Source organism: Choloepus didactylus, chromosome 7 (genome assembly GCF_015220235.1).
Source record: "Choloepus didactylus isolate mChoDid1 chromosome 7, mChoDid1.pri, whole genome shotgun sequence".
In the NCBI taxonomy this organism is placed as follows: domain Eukaryota; kingdom Metazoa; phylum Chordata; class Mammalia; order Pilosa; family Megalonychidae; genus Choloepus; species Choloepus didactylus.
Genome location: NC_051313.1, coordinates 154,080,380 through 154,103,266, shown reverse-complemented (window position 1 = coordinate 154,103,266; position 22,887 = coordinate 154,080,380). Strand labels below are relative to the sequence as shown.

General features: G+C 37.2%; 1 protein-coding gene across 3 annotated transcripts in view; it reads right to left on the bottom strand.

Moving 5' to 3' along the window:
• Positions 1-22,887, bottom strand: part of EXOC2 (exocyst complex component 2) — a 249,277-nt gene that overhangs the window by 111,456 nt on the left and 114,934 nt on the right. For all 3 annotated transcript variants that reach the window (XM_037844489.1, XM_037844490.1, XM_037844491.1), the window contains 4 exons: positions 20,349-20,474; positions 10,730-10,854; positions 2,925-2,990; positions 2,618-2,775 (listed from right to left, as the gene is read on the bottom strand). In XM_037844489.1, coding sequence (XP_037700417.1) covers positions 2,618-2,775; positions 2,925-2,990; positions 10,730-10,854; positions 20,349-20,474 — 475 coding nt within the window. The remainder of the gene's footprint in view (positions 1-2,617; positions 2,776-2,924; positions 2,991-10,729; positions 10,855-20,348; positions 20,475-22,887) is intronic.

Here is a 22,887-nt window from a genome sequence, read left to right as displayed (position 1 = left end):
TAGGAAAATAGAAACAGAAAGGAAACTTCCTCAACACAGTAACAGGCATATATAAAACCCCACAGCTAACATCATATCAACAGCAAAAAACTGAAACCTTTCTCCTAAGATAAGGAACAAGACAAAGATGCCCATTGTCACTGTTACTAGTCAACATTGTACTAGAAGTTCTAGAAAGAGCAAGTAGGCAAGAAAAAAGAAAGAAAAGCATCAAAATTAGAAAGGAAGAAGTACAACTATCCCTAATTGCAGATAACATACTGTAAGTAGAAAATCTCAAAGAATCCACAAGAAAGCTATCAGAGCTAATAAATGAATTCAGCAAACTGGCAGGTTATAGGATCAATACATACAATTCACTGGTGTTTCTATATACTAAGAATGACCAATCCAAAAAGAAAATCAAGAAAACAATCCCATTTATAACAGCAACTAAATGAATTTAAGAATGAATTTATCCAAGGATGCAAAAGAATTGTACACAGAAAACTACAAAGCATTACTTAAAGAAATAAAGACGACCTAAATAAAAGGAAGGCTCTTTTGTGCTTATGAAGATTTTAATTATCGTTAACATATCCATTCTACCCAAATTGTATTTACAGATTCAATACAATTCTAATAAAAATTCTGACAGCCTTCTTTGAAGATCTGAAAAAGCCAATCATCAAATTTATATGGAAGGGTAAGGGACCCCTAATAGCCAAAGCCATCTTTAAAAAGAATGAAGTTGGAGGATTCACACTTCCCATTTTTAAAGCTTATGACAAAACTACAGTGATCAAAACAGTACTGGCACAAGGACAGACATATAGACCAATGGAATCAAATTGAGTTCAGAAACAAATCCTTGCATCTACAGCCAATTAATTTTTGACAATGGTGCCAAGTTCACTCAATGGGGAAAAAACAGTCTCTTCAACAAACAGTGCTAGGAAAGCTGGATATGCACATGCAAAAGAATGAAAGTGGGTCCCCAACCTCATGTCATATACAAAAGTTAACGCAAAATGAACCAATAACCTAATGTAAGAGCTAAAACTATAAAACTCTTAGAAGAAAACACAGGGAATTACCTAATAAGGGTTTACTATCCAGAATATGTAAAGAGCTCCTACAACTCAACAACAAGACAACCCAATTTAAAAATGAACAAAGGACTTGGGTAGACATTTATTCAAAGAAGATACACAGATGGCTAATAAGCACATGAAAAGATGTTCAAAATCATTAGCCATTAGGGAAATGCAAATCAAAACCACAATGAATACCACGAGAATGGCTATTTAAAACAAACAAACAAACAAACAAAAAAAGAAAAACAAAATCACAAGTGCTGGTGATGATGCAAAGAAACAGAAAACTTAGTACATTGTTAGGGGGAATATAAAATGATGCAGCCACTGTGGAAAACTCTGATAGCTCCCCACAAAGTTAAACATCAATCCCACTCCTAGGTACATACCCCAAAGAACTGACTTGAACAGATATCTGTGCAACAATGTTCACAGCAGTATATACATACAATGGAACAGTATTCAGCAGTAAAAATGAAGGAAATTCTGATACAAGCTACAATTTTGCTGAACTTTGAAAACATCATGTTGAGTGAAATATGCCAGGACAAATACTGTATGATCTAACCTACATGCAATATTGAGAACACACAAATTCATAGAGACAGAAAGTACAGGTTACCAAGAGGATGGGGGAGGGGGTGGTGGAGGGAGAATGGGGAGTCAATGCATAATGGATATACAGTTTCTGTTCTGGGTGATGGGAAAGTGCTGACAATGGATGGTGGTGAATAGTGCAACATTATTAATATAGTTAATCATACTGAATATTATGCTTGGGAGTAGTTGAGATGGGAAAGTTCATGTTCTACATGTTTCTACAATTAAAAAAAAAAAAAGCAAATAAAGAGATAATGACAATTAAATGCAATCCATGATACAGGACTGGGCCTAATAATGGAGGAGAAAAGGCCCAAAAAGATATTATTGGGACATATGAAAAAAGTAGAATATTGACTGCAATTTTTCTATTAATATTAAATTGCTTGAACTTGGTACCCAAGTTATATAAGTGACTATCTTTGTTCTCAGGAAATGTACATGAAGTAAAAATGTTTAAGGAGCATGATGTATACAACCGACTCTCAAATGTTTAGAAAACAGATACATTAATAGACAGCATATCTACTGGATGGATGGATGGATGGATGGGGTGGAGGGAAGGATGAAGGAAGGGAGGGAAGAAAGGAAGGGAAGAAAATAAGGAAGGGAAAGAAGGAAAGAGGGAGGAAGAAAAGAAGGAAGGAAGGAGGGGGAAGGGGGCAGGGAGGGAGACAGACAGAGAGACATGCATAGCAAATGCGGCAAAATGTTAAGTCGGTAGATCTGGGTATCTGGGTATCTGGGTCAGGGGTATGCTGGAGTTCTCTGCTTGGACTTTGTATTATTTTTGCAACTGTCCTGTAAGTTTGAGATTATTTCCAAAGAAAAGTTTAAAATAAAGTAAAATTTCTTCACTGTTGAATATATAAAAAATCATATCCATTACTGAGTATGCTTTTCCCAAAAAGACTTATATAGGAAAAAGTGTACGCATTTACCTTCCAGTCTGGACGACATGGGCAAGCCACTCTCCAGGGAGGTCGGCCCTCACCTCCCAGCCCCCGTACTGCCTTACTTCTGCTTCTCTGATGCTGTGTGGGAGCAAGGCTCCACGGATCAACTTGACCAGAGAGTGCATTATTTCCTGAATCATTTTCTAAAAAACAGTCAACAAAGTGATGAAGTTAACTAAAGGATGTGCCTGCCCAATAATGAATATAAAATACAGTTCAAGTTTTCTAGTAACTCTGGATAAAAAAAACAACCTATCCCATAAAAAAGTCTATGTACTTCTCCTTAACTTACCTTAAAATCATTTTGTCTTTGCCTGGCATTCTTTGATCTTTCAATCTGGCCTGACTTCTCAGCAGTCTTAAAATAAAATAAAACACATTAGCTATCTTTTAAAAGTAACTTATTTAAAAAATGCTTTAGTAGTTGTATATAAAGAAAGCATTAAATATGGTTATAACTTCATTAAAAGAATGCTTAAAATAATTTAATATTCAGATTCAAGGATGATTGGAACACTTTTCTTATTCCAACAAGCAGTTATTCATCTCTTATGGCTGAACTAAGTTGAAACTGCTGTTTTTGTCATGACATTTTCATCCACAATTTCATATGTTCAATTTCATACAGTTAGACCTAAAAGAATCATATCCATGTTAACATTCTCAATTTACTAATTCTCATAAGCTAGTACAGAAATAAAAGAGTAAATGGGATTAATGTATAGTAATCTTAGGACCTCCATTCCATTCCCTCAGCAAGTATCTACTGAATGCTCAAATGTACAAGCATCATACCCAGCATTCTTTTAAAAACAATTATATATCACTACTCTTCTCCCAGAGATTTTACTGCATAATTTAGGAATGAATACACTGTAGAATTCTGTTAATTTTTGGTCTGTTTCTTTACTAATGCAACCCATGTTTTCCTCAGATATTTTCCCTTTCTCCTTAAAGTATGTGTGGAAAACTACTTTTCATTGATTGGCCCCTTCTCCATGGCCTATAACATCTTAACGTTGCTTACCCTTAAAAATAATACAAAGATAATCTCTTCCCCAAAACTGTGTCCTCTTCAAGCTACTGCACCATCTTTCTCTTCTCATCACAGCCATGTTTCTTGAAGGAATATAGTGCCTACCTAAAAAGTCCCTTACCTCTGATTTTATATTTAACTGAGAACCCAGAGGGTCTGCATGGAAAGAGGAGAGTGCTACTAGTTGAAGAACAAATGGAAATTCTGGAAAATTAGGGTAATTAAAAAACACAAATTTGCACTGCAAGGGTTCAGGTGAAAGTTCTGGGAACCTCGGGTAAACAAAGAAAACAGACTATTGAGTAGCTTTCAGATGGGTTCTAGGCAATATTCCTCCTTGCGTGTTTTCTTCAGAGGATTTAATAAAATTTTGAATCTCTATTTTAATTACTTTAGACGTCTGGGTTTGTGTTTCTTCTAATGCCAGAACCGAACCACAAGTCTGCCTTGTATTATGTGGGTTACACTTACTTTTAAACCAGAAAATGAAACAGTAGCTTTTAAAAATTCTAGTCTTCTGCTATATTGTGATATTTTAAATCCCGGAGCACCAGTATTTTTGTTGGAGTAAAACCAGTTTTTAAAAAGTTGAAAATCGAATCATCATGTATTATACTGCACCATAATTTCTAATCAAACTTTTTTTTTACATATTTAGATAAAATTCTTCTATATCTTCACAATTCTCAAGTGGAAGAATAAATGGCAACTGACAAAAAAACCTCTATTAGTAAACAGTTCTTCAGTACAAGGCCTTTCTGAACAGAATACAAACATGCCAGTATTGAAATCAAAAGCAGAAATGCTGCTTTGGAATCTCCATCATGAAACTAAAGAAGCCTTAAGAGTACTGTAAACATTTCTTCTGAAGGGAAAATTAAGTTTTTTATTAATAAAAAGACTGCAACCCATGGAAAAAGTTATTAAAAATATCTCCTCAAAATTAGAAGTTAACTAATCACCAAATTTTCTAACTATTAAATATTATTATATAAAATGTCCTAGCAGTGTAAGCTTAGGAAACTTTCCACACAAAGAATAAAAAAGCACTGCAATGTAAAAGAAAATCTGACACTTCACTAACAGAAAGATATCCTTTAGAGTTAAAATCCTAGTGTAACTTTGGATGATTGCATGTATGTGAATATATGTCAATAAAATTAAATTTAAAAAAATCCTAGTGTAAGATAATAAAGGTTATAGACATTTCAAGACATACTTCAAGGTAAGAACGATTGCATTATAAATGATCATGATACTGATTTCAAGTTAATTTTGAAAATACAGGTAATGTTATATATATAATGCATAAGACTGGAGAAAAGGTGTGTAGAGTTGGATTATGTAAACGAACATTATTTCTGATTGCAGCAAAAGTCCCAGACATGCCTGATAAAAATTTGTCAGCATGCACATTCCTCCTGACTCTAATTTGCACTTATTTATAAATTTTATATTCAACTTTCATCAATTCTACTTTATTTTTAGAAACTTGCTTTTGCTTTGAAAGAATTAAAGGTATTTACATTAAAAACTAAATGCAAAACTCATTTCTGTAATAACTCAATAAGCCACTCCTAAGTTCAATGGTCGATGACATTCAAAATTCTTTGCAACAAGGAGTTAACTCAGAAATCAATGTTTTCCACTTTAAGGCAAACAGGAAGTAACTGTGGTGTTTTAAGGAGGGGAGTGACAAGATTAGATCTAAGAAATCAATACTAGCTACAAGGAGAATGACCAGAAAGAACATGTAGTAATTCAGGTGAGCAATGACAGTGTCTTAGCCTAAAAGGAGACAGATGATCAATCCCTGTGGACGGTTTAAGAGGGAGAAGTGACAAGGCCTGGCGATTTAACTGGTGTGGGAGTTAGACGGGGAGAAGCCCAGGATGACTGCTGCCACCCAGGTCAAGGCCACTCAAGTGGGTCTAAATGGCTCTGAATGATTGCTTTATGGTTTTCGTCAAATGTGACACTCAGATTCAAAATAACCCTGTATGATGATATAACGACCTAGAGTAGAAAAGGAACACCCCCTGCTTACTGAGGTGAAACCTGTTCTCCGAAGGGTGGAGGTATCAGGCCTTTGTCTTGGGCACTTTTCCTCTTTTCTCTCACAAACTTATTCCCATAACTTCAAATATCATCTCTATCCCCTGCCTTCCCTGTTTTTGTCTCCAGCACACATCTCTCCTCTGAGTTCCAGATTTGAATCTCCAATGGCCTACTTGATGTTTCTTCTTGAATAACTTGCAGGCATCTCAAATGTAACACAATACAAACGAAGTCCAACTTCTTCCTCCAAGAGTATCCTTGGTCAAGTCAAGTCTTGCTCAGGTTTGTAAATGGTGCACCTACTCCCTCAGGACTCCATATGGAGCTATCTTTGAATACGTGCCCTAACCTCCTTTTCAGTAAGGCCGGTCAACACTACCTCCAAAATATAAATCAAGTCTATCCATTTCTCTCCAACTCTGCTGATAAAATCTTAAACCAAACCCCATCGTTTTCTGCCTGGACCTCGTCCACAGCTTCCCTGCTTTGACTTCCCTCCCCGGCTCCTCCGTGCACAGATGGCACCGTGATCCACACTGATACCCATCACCCGGCCTGCCCACACATCCAGCCTCATGTCCCACTTCTCATGATACCCGCATCCACTGCTCAAGATCCCCCAGGCAGGTGATTTCTCTCCATTTCTCAATTCACCAAGTTCTTTTCCTACCTAGGCATGTGCCCTTCTCTCTGCCTATTACTCTCTTCCTCTAATCCTCTGCGGCTATTTCCTTCTCATTCTTCCAGGTTCCAGCTTAAAGTTCACCTCCACAGAGAGACACCTTCCCTGACTCCCATCTGTCTCTGATATTCTCTAACTCAGGGGCCTACTTGTTTCTTTTGTAGCTATTATTAGAATTTAGGATGACTTGCTTTTCACTGACACACAGAGATTATTCAATAAATATTTGGTAAATGAAAGAACCCAGGCTTAGGGTTCTTTGGGATCTCTGTGAATATATGTAGGAGAGCATGAGTGCCCTGAATGTTTATCTAACAGCCTTCCTGTAAAAACCTGAAGTGCTGGGTCTCAAGGAAGGAGGGTGGCCCCGTGAAGGAGACCTGCAAGGTAAATCCTGTGCGCTACACTTCTGAAAAGCCCAGCATGCCCGATTCTCCTCCCAGAGAATTAAGACATCAACAGAAGGGAGGAGCAGAGGGTCAAGAGCTCCGTGTGAGGGTCAGGGGCTAGGAGGACTGTAACAGGTATTAAGGTCAGATGCAGCTGATGCCCCTCCTGGAATGCTGGGAGTCACACAACAACACTGCAATCCTGCACTGCGCCCTCTGTGCTGGTGCCCTGGCCTGGATGCTGTGGAGGAAGGAAGGCTGGCATACCTTAGCTTGCTTCAATTAAGAGTCATGACAGAACGTTGTCTTCCTGTAAAATACACGTGTCTGACTATTAGGTGGTATCTTTTCTACAGCTGTATTCCCCATGGTTTTGAGTACTGAACTTTGTATACAGTGGGCTGCTCTATTCAAAGACTATTCTGTCGCCATTTGTTTGGTAAATTAAGTTGAGGAAAAGAGTGAAAATCAGTTGTTAAAAAACATCATGTCAAAATTAAGGTTAAATTTTACTGGAACAAGTTTGCCTACCAAATAGGTACTCATGAATGCATAATGACATCTACTGGACAGGGTAATTTTGTAACCTACAAGACTTGTCTCTGAATACATGAAAAGCTGGAAGGAGAGGGAAATTAGTTGTAAGACATACCCCTTGCAATTTTTAATGAAAAAACAATTACATGTTGTCTTAATCTGATAAAGAGCTGAACATCTCCAATATATTGATTTAAGTAAGGTTTGTCCTATATTTAAAATAGAATTTTGGAACAAAAAGTACATTTTATTTACATGCAATGAACCATGCAACTTTTAAGATGTTTGAATTCCTATGTTTAAAACTTATTTTGATGATTTAAAAACTTTCATCCAAAAATACACTATATTTAAAATACATCAAAAAGTGAGATCTTAACCTGTTATTAACCATTTCGTTAATAAAAGCCTTAACTCTTTCCTGCACACACAGACCAAAACTACTTTGTGGTAAGACTAACGGCTAGATTTCACTGTTTTGATTCACATGTTACTTCACATGGGCTTGACTGGCTTGAAGAACTGACTATATTTTAAACTGTTGAAAACATCATCTAAATCTTTAACAGATGGGCTCTTGATAAAACAACACAGTTCTGTAACAAGAAAAATAAGAAATTTCAAGTAAGTTGGGATTAAATATTGCATTGCTTTCTTGTATGAGATTAAATACCAACTATCAAAAGAAGTCTTCCCAATTAATTAATTAATTAACATTCAACTAAGTTTCTGAATTTCACTCATAAGATTCACATGTATGGCCACACTTTCACAATTCCTTCATTCCTTTCTATTTCCCTTTGGTGCATGTCTAGCTTTACAGTAGAGGATAAATAGTTTAAAAATAAGCCTAAATCTAAAAGCTAATTACAACTTATTTATTACTGATATAAACATTGAGAAAAGTGTAGAAAAATTTATAGGTAGAAATACCATAGGCATACCCAATTTAGTACAATTAATTAAAATCATTTTTTCAGTGCTAATGTTATTCATGAGTTCTGAAGTAGCTCATTTATTTTTCAGCTGCAACCAAATATTTCATTTACATGTTTATCACAACTAGGTACAACTTGTTGGAAAGGAAGATATATTCCCTTTTTTACTAAAATATTCCAGATCAAAAACTCTTGGGAAATTTATAAACTCTAAAGGGACTCAAAATAAGCGATCTTCTGTCCATGTGTGGTGGAAATGATTTAATTGGGAGGGAAACACTTGGCTGGAAACAAATAATTGGGTTTAAAACCCATTTTCTAAGGGACCAATTCTTTAGGTGAATTAATGGATCCTGACATTATTCAACAATACTCTAGTAGTTCATCAGTCCTGCTTAATGCTATTAAACAAAGGTTCACTGAACATTATGTGCCAGATAGATGAACTTTCAAACAATAAAAGAAGAATTTATTCCAAATAAGAGCAAGCTCTTATATATCTGCCAGACACTGTTCTAAGCATTTCACTTACGTTAACTCACGTAATCCTCACAACCAATCCCATGGATGTAGGCACAGAGAAGTAAAGTAATTTGCCTAAAGTCACAGCTATTTAGAAAAGTATAATCAGAATTTCTATTATAACACAAATGTTCTTTAAGAAAAGCTGCAAACATTCTCTGTCCATAGGCACTGATATGGAAGCATCTAGCCTTTCCCTTCTAAGTTCTGAGTTACTAATGGATCAGACAAGGAGAGGAGGTTATAATACAAGTGATGCAGCTGCCTTCCGTTGTGGCAGAGGACAAAAAACCCAAAGCTTGTACTCAGCATATTATACCATACTACTGTCATGGACCTGAGAGTAACAAAAATGCAAATTGATATGTGACATGTTTGAAAGCAGAGCACTAAGAAAACTTTTTTAGGACACCTGCAAAGTTGAAATTAAAGCATTCTCTTCCTAAGCCAGCAATAAGCAACTATGCATTTATGAAGACTAGACAAATCCTTCATTTATTTTATGAAAGAAGGACTTTCTCTGTATAGTTAACTTCTCAATAGAATGTCTACATGATCAAGTGATACAAAATGAAAATAAGAAAGTTGTGATATATATTGCTTTAATTTACCCTCGAATGTCCACTTACTAAGCACAGTAACTAACACACTGCAGAAATTAAAGGAAGAAAAAATACATTGATCAGTCTTGCTTTAAGATTGGGAACTACTGTTTTTCATGCACTAAGAAGCATTGTTAAATAAATTTTACGGTTTAGACAAGTAACCATTCACATATACAAGGCTCTACAGATGCAGTAAGTTTAAAAGAAAAGAAATAGTGGGCAAATAAGAATTTAAATTAAAAGGGGGAAAAGTCCAGAAAACCACTATATTTCTTTAATACTAGTGTCAATTTATGTCCATGGCCAAGAGAAACTGGATGAGTCCCTATTGTACCAAGACACCTACCACCTGTTGCACAGGAGGAGAGGTCTTGAACCACAGGGACAGTGCCTTTACACAAAAAGGGAAAATGGTTTTAGCCCTTGTCCACATCTACATGCTGTACTGGCAAGTCCAAAGGAAGCAGGAAATAGCCTTTACTCCTAGAAACACCCTAAATCTCCAAGATCTCCCAGGGCTATAAAGAGTTCTGCCATGGAGATGTCAAACCAGTGCAATCTGCTTAATTATGCAGGGTGGATTTCCTTAGCAGCTTTGGCCAAAGGGTGTTATAATCTATATTTCAGGTACTGGGGACGTGTTTATGGAGCAATTGAAGTGAGATTATAAGGCAATGAGTCATTTCCATATGCTACACACAAAAATCAAAGTCATCACTTTATGCTCATACGTTCTATGCCGTCAATTATATCATGATTGAGATGCTAAGTAAATGTGTGACTCATGAAACTGTAATGGCTTATAAAAACTTCCGTAGGCTGTTAATAATGGGGCTAGATATCATGATCTTTAAATTCTTCCCAATTAGGAAATTCCAGATATGGACTATTTTGGAATGGTATACAAGCTGTAAGCATCTTATTCTGTTTTAATATTTTTTGTTTTTTAATTTGTTCATGGTCTCTAGACAGTAATTTCATCCATGATTTGGCCTGACTACATTAAACTAGATTCTGAACACTTGAAGATATTTCAAGTTTCTTTCTTTCTTTAATTGATTATCTCATTTAATCCTAAAAACACCCTTTGAGATAGATGCCTTTACAGATGAAGAAACTAAGTCATGAAACAATTAAGTAACTTGTTCAAGGTCATACCGCTGGTAAGTAATAGGCTTTTACAGCAATCTTAATTTGTTTTCTAATATCTGACAATGGTTACAGATGCTAGACCTTTAAGCCTTTTAAACATCACTTCAAAATTGAAAAATTTTAAGGTTAAAAATCCACAATGACTTAGCTCCACCTATAGTCAAATTCCTATACATACCTCACTGAAAAGGCTTCCATTAACATATGAAATCCAAAGCTTCCAGAAGTTAGGCAGTTGGCTTAAAACAAGCTTGGTCAGTTTTTCAACAAATGCCACGCGGTGTGGAGTTTTGTATCTCCATGCTAAAGGGGGAAAAGAATAAAATACTATGAATATACTTTTGACTCAAAAATAGAAACCTATTTGAACATATTGTTGTTCACCCACCTAAGCATCACTAAATCAGCCAAAATCTGCCTGGAAACAAAGTGTACCACTTTTGCTGTAGAATATTTACTGATGCAGAAAAATTTCCCTTTTCACATATTACTAATGTCTACCAGCAGCCAGGATCCTGGCAGTACACTGCAAACCAGTCTCCATGATTCTGTTTTCCCTGTGGTAAGGAGCAGAGCTGACTTAAAGCATCACTGGTGACTCCCTGCGCAGGGGTGAGGGGGGGAATGGTGAGGAGGTCAAGTGGCAATGGCATAGGAAGCAGGGAGGGTTCACTGGCATTTCGACCTTGCTGTCCTCACGATGTTCCACTCATCCTCAAAAGCCAAGCCTTCAACAGCAAAGTGAGGCCAAGGCAGAGGCTGCCTCCCTAAATTCAAGGCCAACAGAAACCTGTTATCCTAGATGGTGAAATTCAGTGAAGAATCAAGATGTCATAAAGGAGATGTCCAAGGGCAGTTACATAATGAATAAATCCTCCTAGAACAAAGACATTTAAGAAAGAGTAAAAATACCGAAGCCTGGCTACATGTCATTTCGTGCAGTTAGTGGAGTAACTGGACAATAAAGAATCATAGTCTTCTTATGGGAAGAATAAGTTCATGGGAATAAAACAATATACTAATTTAGTGACCATTAATCATTTTTCAATCTCTTCCCTCTCTCTTTATCCCAGTGATTATCGTTTTATGCACTTTTTTCCTGTTTCCTTTCTGTGCTTTGAATTCTCACTTCCCTTTACTTCCCTCCAGGCTCTGATTCCTGGGTCCCCTGCTGTTCTCTTTCTAAGCCTAACAGAAACACTACAGTGTTATCCAGGCTCTATCTCAACTTGATGGCTGAACAAATTTCATAGTAATAATCAGGAATGCTTTAAGGGTCAAGTTCTAACTTCTATTCAGCAACTTCAAAGACAGGACAGTCTCAGATTAGGGAAATGCCAGGTGAAGGAAAGGGGACTTTCATTAACTCCATCTGAACCACCAGCTTCCTTTCAAAATAGCCCAAGACAAAAAGCTTTGCTGTTGTTATTCTAGAGGGGGAAGGGTAAATTTTATTTAATTTTAGACGTTTAGTAAATCTTCTGAGTATATAATATACAGTTAGAAAATAAAATTTAAAAGGTATATAGTGAAAAGTCTCCATCCTACCTCAACTCCATCCCCATTTGCCCAGCTGCCAACTCCAGCCATAAGAAAGCAGTTATTTTCTTGTGATTCTTTCTAAAATGTCTAATAAATACACAAGCAAATATAAATATGTATTCTCTCCCTCCTCACTGTTCTTTGTTTTTGTTTTTTTTACAAATATGCAAGCATACAAAATAGACTCTTTTTGACCACTAGCTCCCTTCATTTAACAATAGATCCTGGTTTTCTTTCCATATTCATCCATAAAGTGCTTGCTCTTTTTCTTCCCACATTACAAAGTATTTCATTCGGATGTATTATAATTTAACAAGTCCCCCTTTAGTGGACAAGACTGTTTCCAATCTTTTGCAGTTGCAATTAATGCTTCAACAAATAACCTTTATCCTGCATCATTTAGCTCCTGAACAAGTATAAACGCAGAATGAATTCCCAGAACAGGAACTGCTGCACCAGTCTACATAAGGTGTAATTTAGATAGGTAGTATTAACTTGCCCCTCACAGGAGTTATAATACTCCCATCAGTAAACATGCGTTTGCTTAGTCAACAAATAATTATTGTGTACCAATCGTGTGCTAAGCATGTGGCTAGACTCCAGAACCTGCGGTATCTTATTCGCCACTAATGTTGAACAACATAGGTTGTCTCTGCCTTAACAAAGCTTATAGCCTAACGCAGAAGACAGTCAATAAGCAGTAACAGTAATGTGACATGATCTAATAAGATAAGAAGTGTATTTCATCTGTAGACAGAGCTACAATAGACTCTTCTTCAACAGCAGCTAATACAGAAGTTTTCAAATGGCAGGCAGCACGCTACATAGCACAGGCTATGGCCTGGTGTGCTGTGGGCCCAGTCACAAGGTAAGGAATAGAACAAGAACATCTAAAAACTGAAGCCTTGAAAAAACTGCTTTATATGGTAACAAGTAAACTCTTAGGTGATATCTTCCCCAAGAATGTTTCAAAAAATCTCAGTTCCTCCACCCAGCTATTATCGATCATTATTTTGCATAATCCAATTGTGCAAAACTCATGTGTTCTTATCTCATATATTGTTTGTAGGGTTTATTTGCTGTGATATTAAAGTGATTATTAAAGATGAATAATTTACTTTAGTGTGACATTAAAGATATAAAAATGATAGCAACATAAGCTGAACCCATTACCAATTGAGCTTTGAACCTTCACTGGTTCTTTGTGTGGGGTCTGGCCTGGATCACAACATGTCTGCGTATTCCTCCTGTCCATGAGGCATATACAAATACCAGCTGGCCTCAAGGATCATCTATCATGGAGAATTTCCACACTCCCCAAACAAAGAAAAATAGGAAACAGTGCCTTTTCACCAATTTAAAAGAAAAATTGTTTCATTAATAATAGGTAGTCTAATTGAAATGGTTTTACCATAGGAAAAGTATTTCAACAATTAAAATAAAAGCATGGCAAACCAATTCCAAAATGATTTCATTAGCTGAATCTTTTGACGGCAGATTAATTGGAAAAATTATTTTGCCTTAGTTCACTTAGTTCATAGTATGGAGTGTTAATATAGCTACTAAATCATGTTGCCAGATAATCAGACTGAGCTGGAAGCTCTGCAATTATTTAAATGTGTTGGTGCTCAATCATCACACCTCTTGGAAAGCAGCTGGGGTTCTTGTGACATCTTGTCCGGAGATAGAGAGCGATTCCTCATCTCATGCTTTATTCTTCTCCTTACTTCAAATTCTTTGAGATGTGTATGTGTATGTGTATGTACATAATGAGACTCCTTTTCCTCCAACTCCTTCTGAGTCTACTCTTTCCAAATTCTGATCATAATTGGAAAATGAATTTGGCTTTCCTTTTCTTACTGAATGTCCTAATTAAATTCCCTCATGCTGTATCATTGACTGGGAGTTATTTTCTAAGACTGATGGAAGGAATTAAGAGGATAAGGCAGGGGATTCTGGGAAGATGGCAGCATAGAAAGAAGTGGAAGACTTAGTCTCCCCCAGAAAAATTCATAAATGAACAAAAAACCAGTAAATAACCTGGAATAACAGCGGGGAGACAAACGTGACTGTACACTCAACATCCACTGACATGAATCGGGAGGAATGCCCGAGATCACACCATAAAATCTGTAAGTAAAATTGCGGACCCGCGCTGAGAGCTGAGAACCTAGAGCCGAGAGCCCCTCCCTCACGGAAGCCACGCCGTGCACTCTCTCAGCCCAGCTCCAAGTGAGGTTTTAATATTAACTGCTCAATACAGAGAGCGAATCCTCAACAAGCAGACAGAGGCTTTTGGTGACAACTGACCTTGGGAGAATCGGGGAACATATCTGTCTCAGGATAGGGAGCCCAGAGGATCGGGTGCTATATCTGGCTGACGGGTGAACCTGGAAGTTTTTCTGTCCCTCGCTCTCTCTTTGTGGAGAAAACCTCAGCTGTTTTCAGCCCACAAGGCATTGCAGTAAAGACAGCCTCAGACATTCTGCATTCTGAAACGAGCTGAGAGCCCCGTGGCACAGCCCAGCAGCCCAGGGCTTCCCTTGAGGGACGGCGCATACTGATGACATAGCACAGCATTCCCTCGACTGAGCTCCTGGAGGATCGCGGCTGGGAGGGGGGATCCGCTTGGAGAACCCAGGGACACTACGCCAAGTCTGGTGGTTTGTGCGACACCGAGAGAGAAGGTCTGGGGCTGAACTGAAATGAAGGCTTAGACTCTTGCAGCAGCCTTGAATCTCCTGGAACCTGGGAGATTTGAACAGTAGAACTGCCCTTCCTCCCTGGCCACCTATACACATGCCCCACATTCAGGGCGGACGGCTCCAGCAACACACCCAAACTGAGTTCTCCAACTGAACCCACAAGAATCATTTCCCCACACACCACGGAAAAAAGGTTGAGAACTGATCTGAGGGATATAGGTGACTCACAGACGCCATCTGCTGGTTAGTTAGAGAAAGTGTACGGCACCAAACTGTGTCTCTGAGAAATTAGATCGATATCCTTTTTTTTGATACAACCTGAAAGAACCCTATCAAGCAAAACAAATGCCAAGAGGCCAAAAACAACAGAAAATCTTAATGCATATGATAAAACCAGACGATATGGAGAATCCAGCTCCAAACACACAAATCAAGATTTCGGAAGACACACTGTACCTCGCACAATTAATCAAAGAACTACAATCAAAGAACGAAACATGGCAAAGGATTTAAAGGACATCAAGAGGACCATGGCCCAGGATATGAGTGACATAAAGAAGACCCTAGAAGAGCATAAAGAAGACATTGCAAGAGTAAATAAAAAAATAGAAGATCTTATGGAAATAAAAGAAACTGTTGGCCAAATTAAAAAGACTCTGGATACTCACAATACAAGACTAGAGGAAGCTGAACAACATCTCCATGTCCTAGAAATCCACAGAACAGAAAATGAAAGAACAAAAGAAAGAATGGAGAAAAAAATCGAAAAAATTGCAATGGATCTCAGGGATACGATAGATAAAATAAAACGTCCAAACTTAAGACTCATTGGTGTCCCAGAAGGGGAAGAGAAGGGTAAAGGTCTAGAAAGAGTATTCAAAGAAATTGTTGGGGAAAACTTCCCAAACCTTCTACACAATATAAACATGAAAGCATAAATGCCCAGCGAACTCCAAATAGAATAAATCCAAATAAACCCACCCCAAGACATATTCTGATCAGACTGTCAAATACTGAAGAGAAGGAGCAAGTTCTGAAAGCAGCAAGAGAAAAGCAATTCACCACATACAAAGGAAGCAATATAAGACTAAGTAGTGACTACTCAGTGGCCACCATGGAGGCGAGAAGGCAGTGGCATGACATATTTAAAATTCTGAGACAGAAAAATTTCCAGCCAAGAATACTTCATCCAGCAAAACTCTCCTTCAAATTTGAGGGACAGCTTAAATTTTTCACAGACAAACAAATGCTGAGAGAGTTTGCCAATAAAAGACCTGCCCTACTTCAGATTCTAAAGGAAGCCCTACCAACAGAGAGACAAAGAAAGGAGAAAGAGATATAGAGAACTTTAACAGACATATATAGTACCTTACATCCCAAATCACCAGGACACTCATTTTTCTCTAGTGATCACAGATCTTTCTCCAGAAGGGACCATAAGCTGGGACATAAAACAAGCCTCAAGAAATTAATTAAAAAAAAAAAAAATTGAATATACTCAAAGAATATTCTCCAAACACAATGGAACACAAATAGAAGTCAATAATTTTTGAACTATAACTCCACTATTTACTTCCTACATGATAAAAAATACACAAACTCTAAGGACAAATCAGTGGTTTTGAACTTAATGTAAAATATGTAATTTCAGACAACTATATAAAGGTGGGGGAATGAAGGAGTTTAGGAACATAGTTTATGTGCCCTATTGAAATGAAGGTGGTATCAAAGAAAAACAAGATTGATAGGGATTTAAGAGGTTAATTTTAAGCCCCACAGTAAACACAAAGAAATTATCAGAGAATATAACCATAGAGATGAAAATAGAGTTTGGGTTAACAGAAATGGGGGAAGGGGCAATGGGGAGTTAAGAAAGGAGTATAGGGTTGCTGTTTGAGGTGAAGGGAAATTTCTAGTAATGGACGGTGGGAAAGAGCATAACATCATTCTAAATGTGATTAATCCCACTAATGGAAGGCTAGGGAGGGGGTGGAATGGGAAGATCTAGGCTGTATATATGCTTCCACAATTGAAAAAAGAAAAAAAAAAAAAAGACAGTCTAACTAGACGACAATTGAATGCTAAGGATGAACTTGGATGGGATGGGAGGGTGGAGGACAGGCAGCTCGAAGGGACACAGTTGAGACATAAGGAAAAGGAAATACAGAATGTAAGCATTGTATCATTGTTGAATCTCTTATACTTCTTAGCTGCGCTTAATGGAATTACATAAAAAAAGTTCTTATTCATGGGAAGTACATACGTGAATTATAGTGTATGTTCAAGGATGTGTGCAGCTAACTCTCATATGTTCAGAAGACAGAGAAATAGATGATGGATAATAGGGAGGGAGGGAAAGAAATAGCCATGTGACAGCATGTTAAAGTTGGCTGATTGAGCTATCAGGGGAGGGGGGTCAGGGTATGACGGAATTCTGTGTATGGGGCTAGTATTGTTTTTGCAACTATTTATGTAACTTTGAATTTATTTCAAAATAAAAAAAATTAAAACAAAACAAAAAACAAAAACAAAAAAAAAAGGATAAGGCAGAGATGCACAATTTTTTTCAACAGAAACCTTGAAGTATGTAGACTCACAAATTTTGATTTGATCACAAAGTCCAGAACAAGCTTCCTTAGCTTTTATTCATAACAATAACTATTGTTTATTGTAAGAAATGCTCCATAGCAGCCCAACTTCAAGTAATTTTAGGAAAATTAAACTTGAATTGTTCGACTTCCACTTTTAGCCATGATGGAGTAACAAGGATTGGTTTAACCTCCAGCCATAAACAACTACAAAATCTGTAGTTTCACAGATTTCAGCTGTTTTCTGAGATTGGACCACAGGCAATACAGGACTGAAACCCCTGAAGAAAGGAAAAGCATGTGGGGAGCCCCACAACTGCCCCTGCTTTCTGCCTGCAGGCAATTTCTGTGCAGCGGAGGCGAAGGGAAGAGGAACCTAAACAAAGTTCACTGGCCTTTCTGAGTTTCAAAGATGGAGTCGAGTTCAGAGAAGATGAGGTGACTGGAAATTGCAGAGAAGAGTTTTGGAAAGGAGGGAGCTACATACCAAAAAGCTTCAGAAATCTGCCCAGGAAAAGAACAACCAGGGAGTTGTAAGCTAAACAATTTCCAAAGATCACACAGGGCAGGGGGACTTTCTAGCTTCAAATAGCCAGAATGAATAGTCCTTGTGAATTACTGGGGCATTCAATAGAGATGCAAGGGATCAAGTCATGGTGGTGCTTGGAGTGAAGCATCCTAAAATGAAGGCTACTAGCAAAGCTTAAAAACAGCCTTTGACAGAACTGAACTGATCTGTAAGTAACTCATGTTAAATAAAATAAAGTGGCCGCCTGCATTGGGTGTTGCCAGGATGAACCCCCTTCCAAGAATGGATTTTCCACGAGACAAAAACAATTGACCTACAGGAGCGTTCCCTGAAAACAGAACAATGGAATGCACCCTAGGAACTGCCAATAAGCAACACCTGGTGATAAACCAGTTTCGATCCAGGAGAGCTAGCTTAACAGTATGGACAAGTATACCATACTAATCAAAGTGTATCTGATCCCCACTTTGTAAGACAATCCCCCCGCCCATGTACAATGGAAACAATGTCAGCCAATCAGAAAATTTCCTCATTGGCTTCCATGCTTGCCCTATATAAGCTCCCCATTTTCACCCCCTTGGTGGCCTTTCCATGTGTGGTTTGGATACTGCCTGATTCATCGAGGTAAGCTGCTCAAATAAACTCCCATAATTAACATCTTGTCTACCTTTTTTTTCTTTAAGCACTCAATTCCTGGTAAAACAAAATCCAGCATTTATTTAAAGAAGAAAACAAAATTCAGAAAAGCAACAATGTAACACAATGTCAAGGAAATGATAAAAAATTACCAGACATGTCAAAAAGCAAGGGAAGTGAACCATAATCAGAAACCAGGAGTTAAATTTGTTACAGAAACAGTTCCAGAAATGAAAGAGATGAGGAATTAACAGACAAGGATATTAAAACAGCTATTATAACTATGTTCAAATATTTAAAGGAAAACATGAAAATAATGAGGACAAAAAGGGAAGATATTAAAAAGAACCAAATGGAACTTCTAGGGTCGAAAAATATAATATCTGAATTGTTTATTTTAGACACTGAAGAAAAAAAGATCAGAAAAGTTGAAGGCAGAGGAATTGATTCTACATATAATGAAGCACAGAGTGAAAAAAGATTGGGGGAAAAAGAATAGAGTCTCAGTGCCTGTTGGAGAATATCTTGTGTCTAATATGCATATAACTGGAGACCCAGAAAACAGGGAAAGCAGCAAAAATATTCAAAAAAAAAAATCATGGTTGAAGAACTTCCAAATTTGACAAAAACTATAAACACAGAGACAAAAAGCTGGATGAAACCTAGGCAGGACAGATTCCAACTATTTATGATGCTATAATTCATTACAGTCCATCTCAAGTATAACCCTTTAGCATGACAACTGGTAGTAGTGAATTACATAAAAGGGAGGGTGTAGAGGACAGGGTTTTTACACCTGATTTATTTTTATTGTCTTACTAATTAAGGGAAGGAAATGTATTTAAAAACTCAGGTGGAGGGCACTCCAGAGCCAGAGCCAGGCTGTTAGACACCATACCACAAAACATAGAAGCAAACAGTTCTGATATTTCATTGCTTCTATTAGTGCTTGCTGGGCTGGGTGGGGAACAGTACAAGAAGGAAATCGGACAGCTATTTAGTACAAATGAATCATCTGATTTTAAGGTGTTCTAATGTTCTAATGAAACCTTAGAAAAAATTCCCTACTTCAATACTTGTAAGACTAACATAAAGTTCTTTAAAGTAAACATTAGGGGTATTTGAACTTTTAATATAAAGTAAGGTATTCAATTATTCTATTTGGATTTTTTTTACATCTGTAATTGAGGTCATAAACAATCAGTGATTAACAGCATATAATTTGGTGCACAGATGCATTTTAAACATCTTGTATCTCATATAGGTAAATAGTCAACGGGTAAACAAATATCAACCTTAAAAAGTTAAGAAATGCAACATGTTACAATTTGAGATGCTTTATCTTGGGAAAATTGATTAGCAATAAATTTATAATTAATTAAAAACCAAATTTTGTTTCCAAACCAAATTTTAAAATTCATTAAAAATGTGTCTAAATTTCCCAGTATTGACTATAGAAATTACTTTTGTTGCAAATTTCAACTTAAAGAAGTTCTCATAGAAATTTTTCTGGGGCATATTTTAAAAATTCAACCAAAGAAAATGTAAAAATGAACTTTAAATATGTTCATGACTTTAAATATGTTAATGAGCCCAATAACTTATAAAAATAATCAAATGACACTTCTTTAATGTAAAATATAATTAGTATTTTAATTATTTAAATTGAAGTACTGGGTAGTTCCTTCATAAGCACAAGAGATAACAGGTGGTAATATCACTAAGTATGGAATTTTCCAAGAGAAGAAAGTTGCACATGTGAATACAAAGTGGGCGGTGGGGGGAGGGGGTACTTACTGTCATCTCGTCCAGACTGAAAGCTACTGCCCCTCTTCAGTGATGCTGTCTGACTAAGATGACCCAAGACGGAGGGACGCACATCATTATCAAGATCCAACATAGGACTGTGCAGGCTTGGATTACCTGGAAGAGAGAGGTGATATTTCTACTGATTCTTTATATTCCTACTTAGTTGATTTTATGGAACTTCTTCAAGGTTATTTCTCGCTGAATTGCTCCATTCTTTTAAATAATGCATTTACTAAGTGAAACCCAAAGTGTGTTCCCTCAATAGCTTTTATAAGCCATTCCCATCTTGACAGATCTAGAGGATATAATCCATTACTGAGGCTTACTACAGAGGTGGAACAAACCATGAAGTGGAGCTTATGTATCATTTTGGAATGCACATTCAGCAAAATTGAGGGAGGGATATTCTAAACATGAAAATCTGGAGGAGAAATCATTTTTTGAAAAGCAACTTATTAGCACTTGGAAAGGAAATCACAAATTCTGACTCTTCTATTTATTTCTTCTAATGGCATAAATTTTCTCTGACTTCTCCCTTAATGCCGCCTGTGATGGTTAGGTTCATGTGTCAACTTGGCCAGGTGATGATACCCAGGTGTCTGGTCAAGCAAACACTAGCCTAACCATTACTGCAAGGACATTTGTGGCTGGTTATTAACCAGAAGACTGGTTTATTAAATCATCAGTCAATTGGCTGTAGCTGTGACTGATCACATCAATGAAGGGCATGTCATCCACAATGAGAGAATGCAATCAGCTGGATTTAATCCAATCAGTTGAAGACTTTTAAGAGAGACAGACAGAGGGCCTTCTCTTCTTCTCCAGCTGACCAGTGAAGCGTTTCCTGAGGAGTTCATCGAAATTGCCAGTTTGCTGCCTGAGGAGTTCATCGAACATCTTTATTGGAGTTGCCAGTTTGCTGACTGCCCAATGGAATTCGGACTTGTGCATACCCACAGTTGCATGAGACACTTTTATAAATCTTATATTTATAGATATCTCTTGTTGATTCTGTTTCCCTAGAGAACCCTAACTAATAGACTGCCCTTTACAATTAAATCCCCAAATCACATACTTGCTTGCTTTGGGATATGGGACTTTGATGACCTATTTCTATTCCTGGTGCCAACCACCTAGTTTGGGTCCTTTTCACCTCACACTGCTAATGTTACTGGAACCTAACATCTTACTACCATCAAGAAATTTTCTTTATTGTCCTGGATCAATCTCACTAAAATACCACTTTCTTTAGTCTCTTCTCAGAATTCTTCTAGGAAAACCTTCAGGATAAAGTATACAACAGTGTTTTCCAATCCAATTATCCTGAGAACCAGAAACAGTTTTTCTAAAATGGACACCAAGTCTAGTAAGAATGCAATACCATGTTCCTAAGGGAAGCAGTGAGGAAGTTGCTTTACATGGTAAAACTTTGCTTTGTCAGTCTGAAGAGGAATCTATAAGCACCACCTCTAGGCTCTTTAGCTGAACATTCAAAAGTCTGCAAAATAAACTGAATTCAATAAACATTTACAGAGTATTTACTATGCATTAGACACTTAAATATTCTCCCTACAAAAATGTATTTACATTCTCTTGCCTTATTTGCTAGCCTTTCCACCTAAAAGGCCTCAATCACCCTTTCTCTCCACTATTTAAACACTTATCCTTAAAGATTCAGCCTGAATTACAGATATTTCATGAAACTGCCTCTTTTCCAGCTCACAGTGTTCTCTTCCTCCCCCCAACAGCAGTTACACTGTACATAATTCATTTGACTTGACATTCTACTAAAATAACTACTAACACTTAAGTAAATGTCTGTCTCCAAGTCAGACTACTACCTTCTTGGGGATAAGGACTAAATATTGTATTTCTGTATTCCCCACAGTCAATGGACCTTCCACAAATAACCCCTTCAACATATACTGAGTGGCCAGTACTAAAGTATTCAATAAGAACTGTATTCCTTATTACATAACAGAATTTTAAAGACTTATGGATTTGTTTCCAGGTGCTAAAAATACTATAAAACACATTTATACACTTAAAATAATAATTTTATGCCACTGATAGCGCTAGCTACTCGATAACACTTGACAGCTATTTATTGAGCCCCTCCTGTGTGCCAGGAATTGCAGGCCCTTGGGAACAGAGTGAAGAATATAGATAAGGCCCTACTCCCGAGGTGTTTACATCCTGGTGGAAGAGGCAGAAAACAAATCAATAAATAAACAAAACAAACCAATAAATAAACATTAAAAACACAGGAAAAGTGCTAGGCAGAGAATCTAAAAGGGTGAAGTAACAGGGTGACTGGGTGATGAGAAGGCCCTGGGAGGAAGTGACTTCACAGGTTCCGCCCACCATGCGCCACTGTGCCTGATACAATATAAGCTACCTCCTTTTGTCTCCATGGCAAATTCCATCAGGAAGGTTTAACAGGAATAGAAATGATATTGTTCAAAAAGAATTTTTAGGGGAAAAGAATTTTAGCGACAACTCACTATGTTTCAGCTACTGTGCCAAG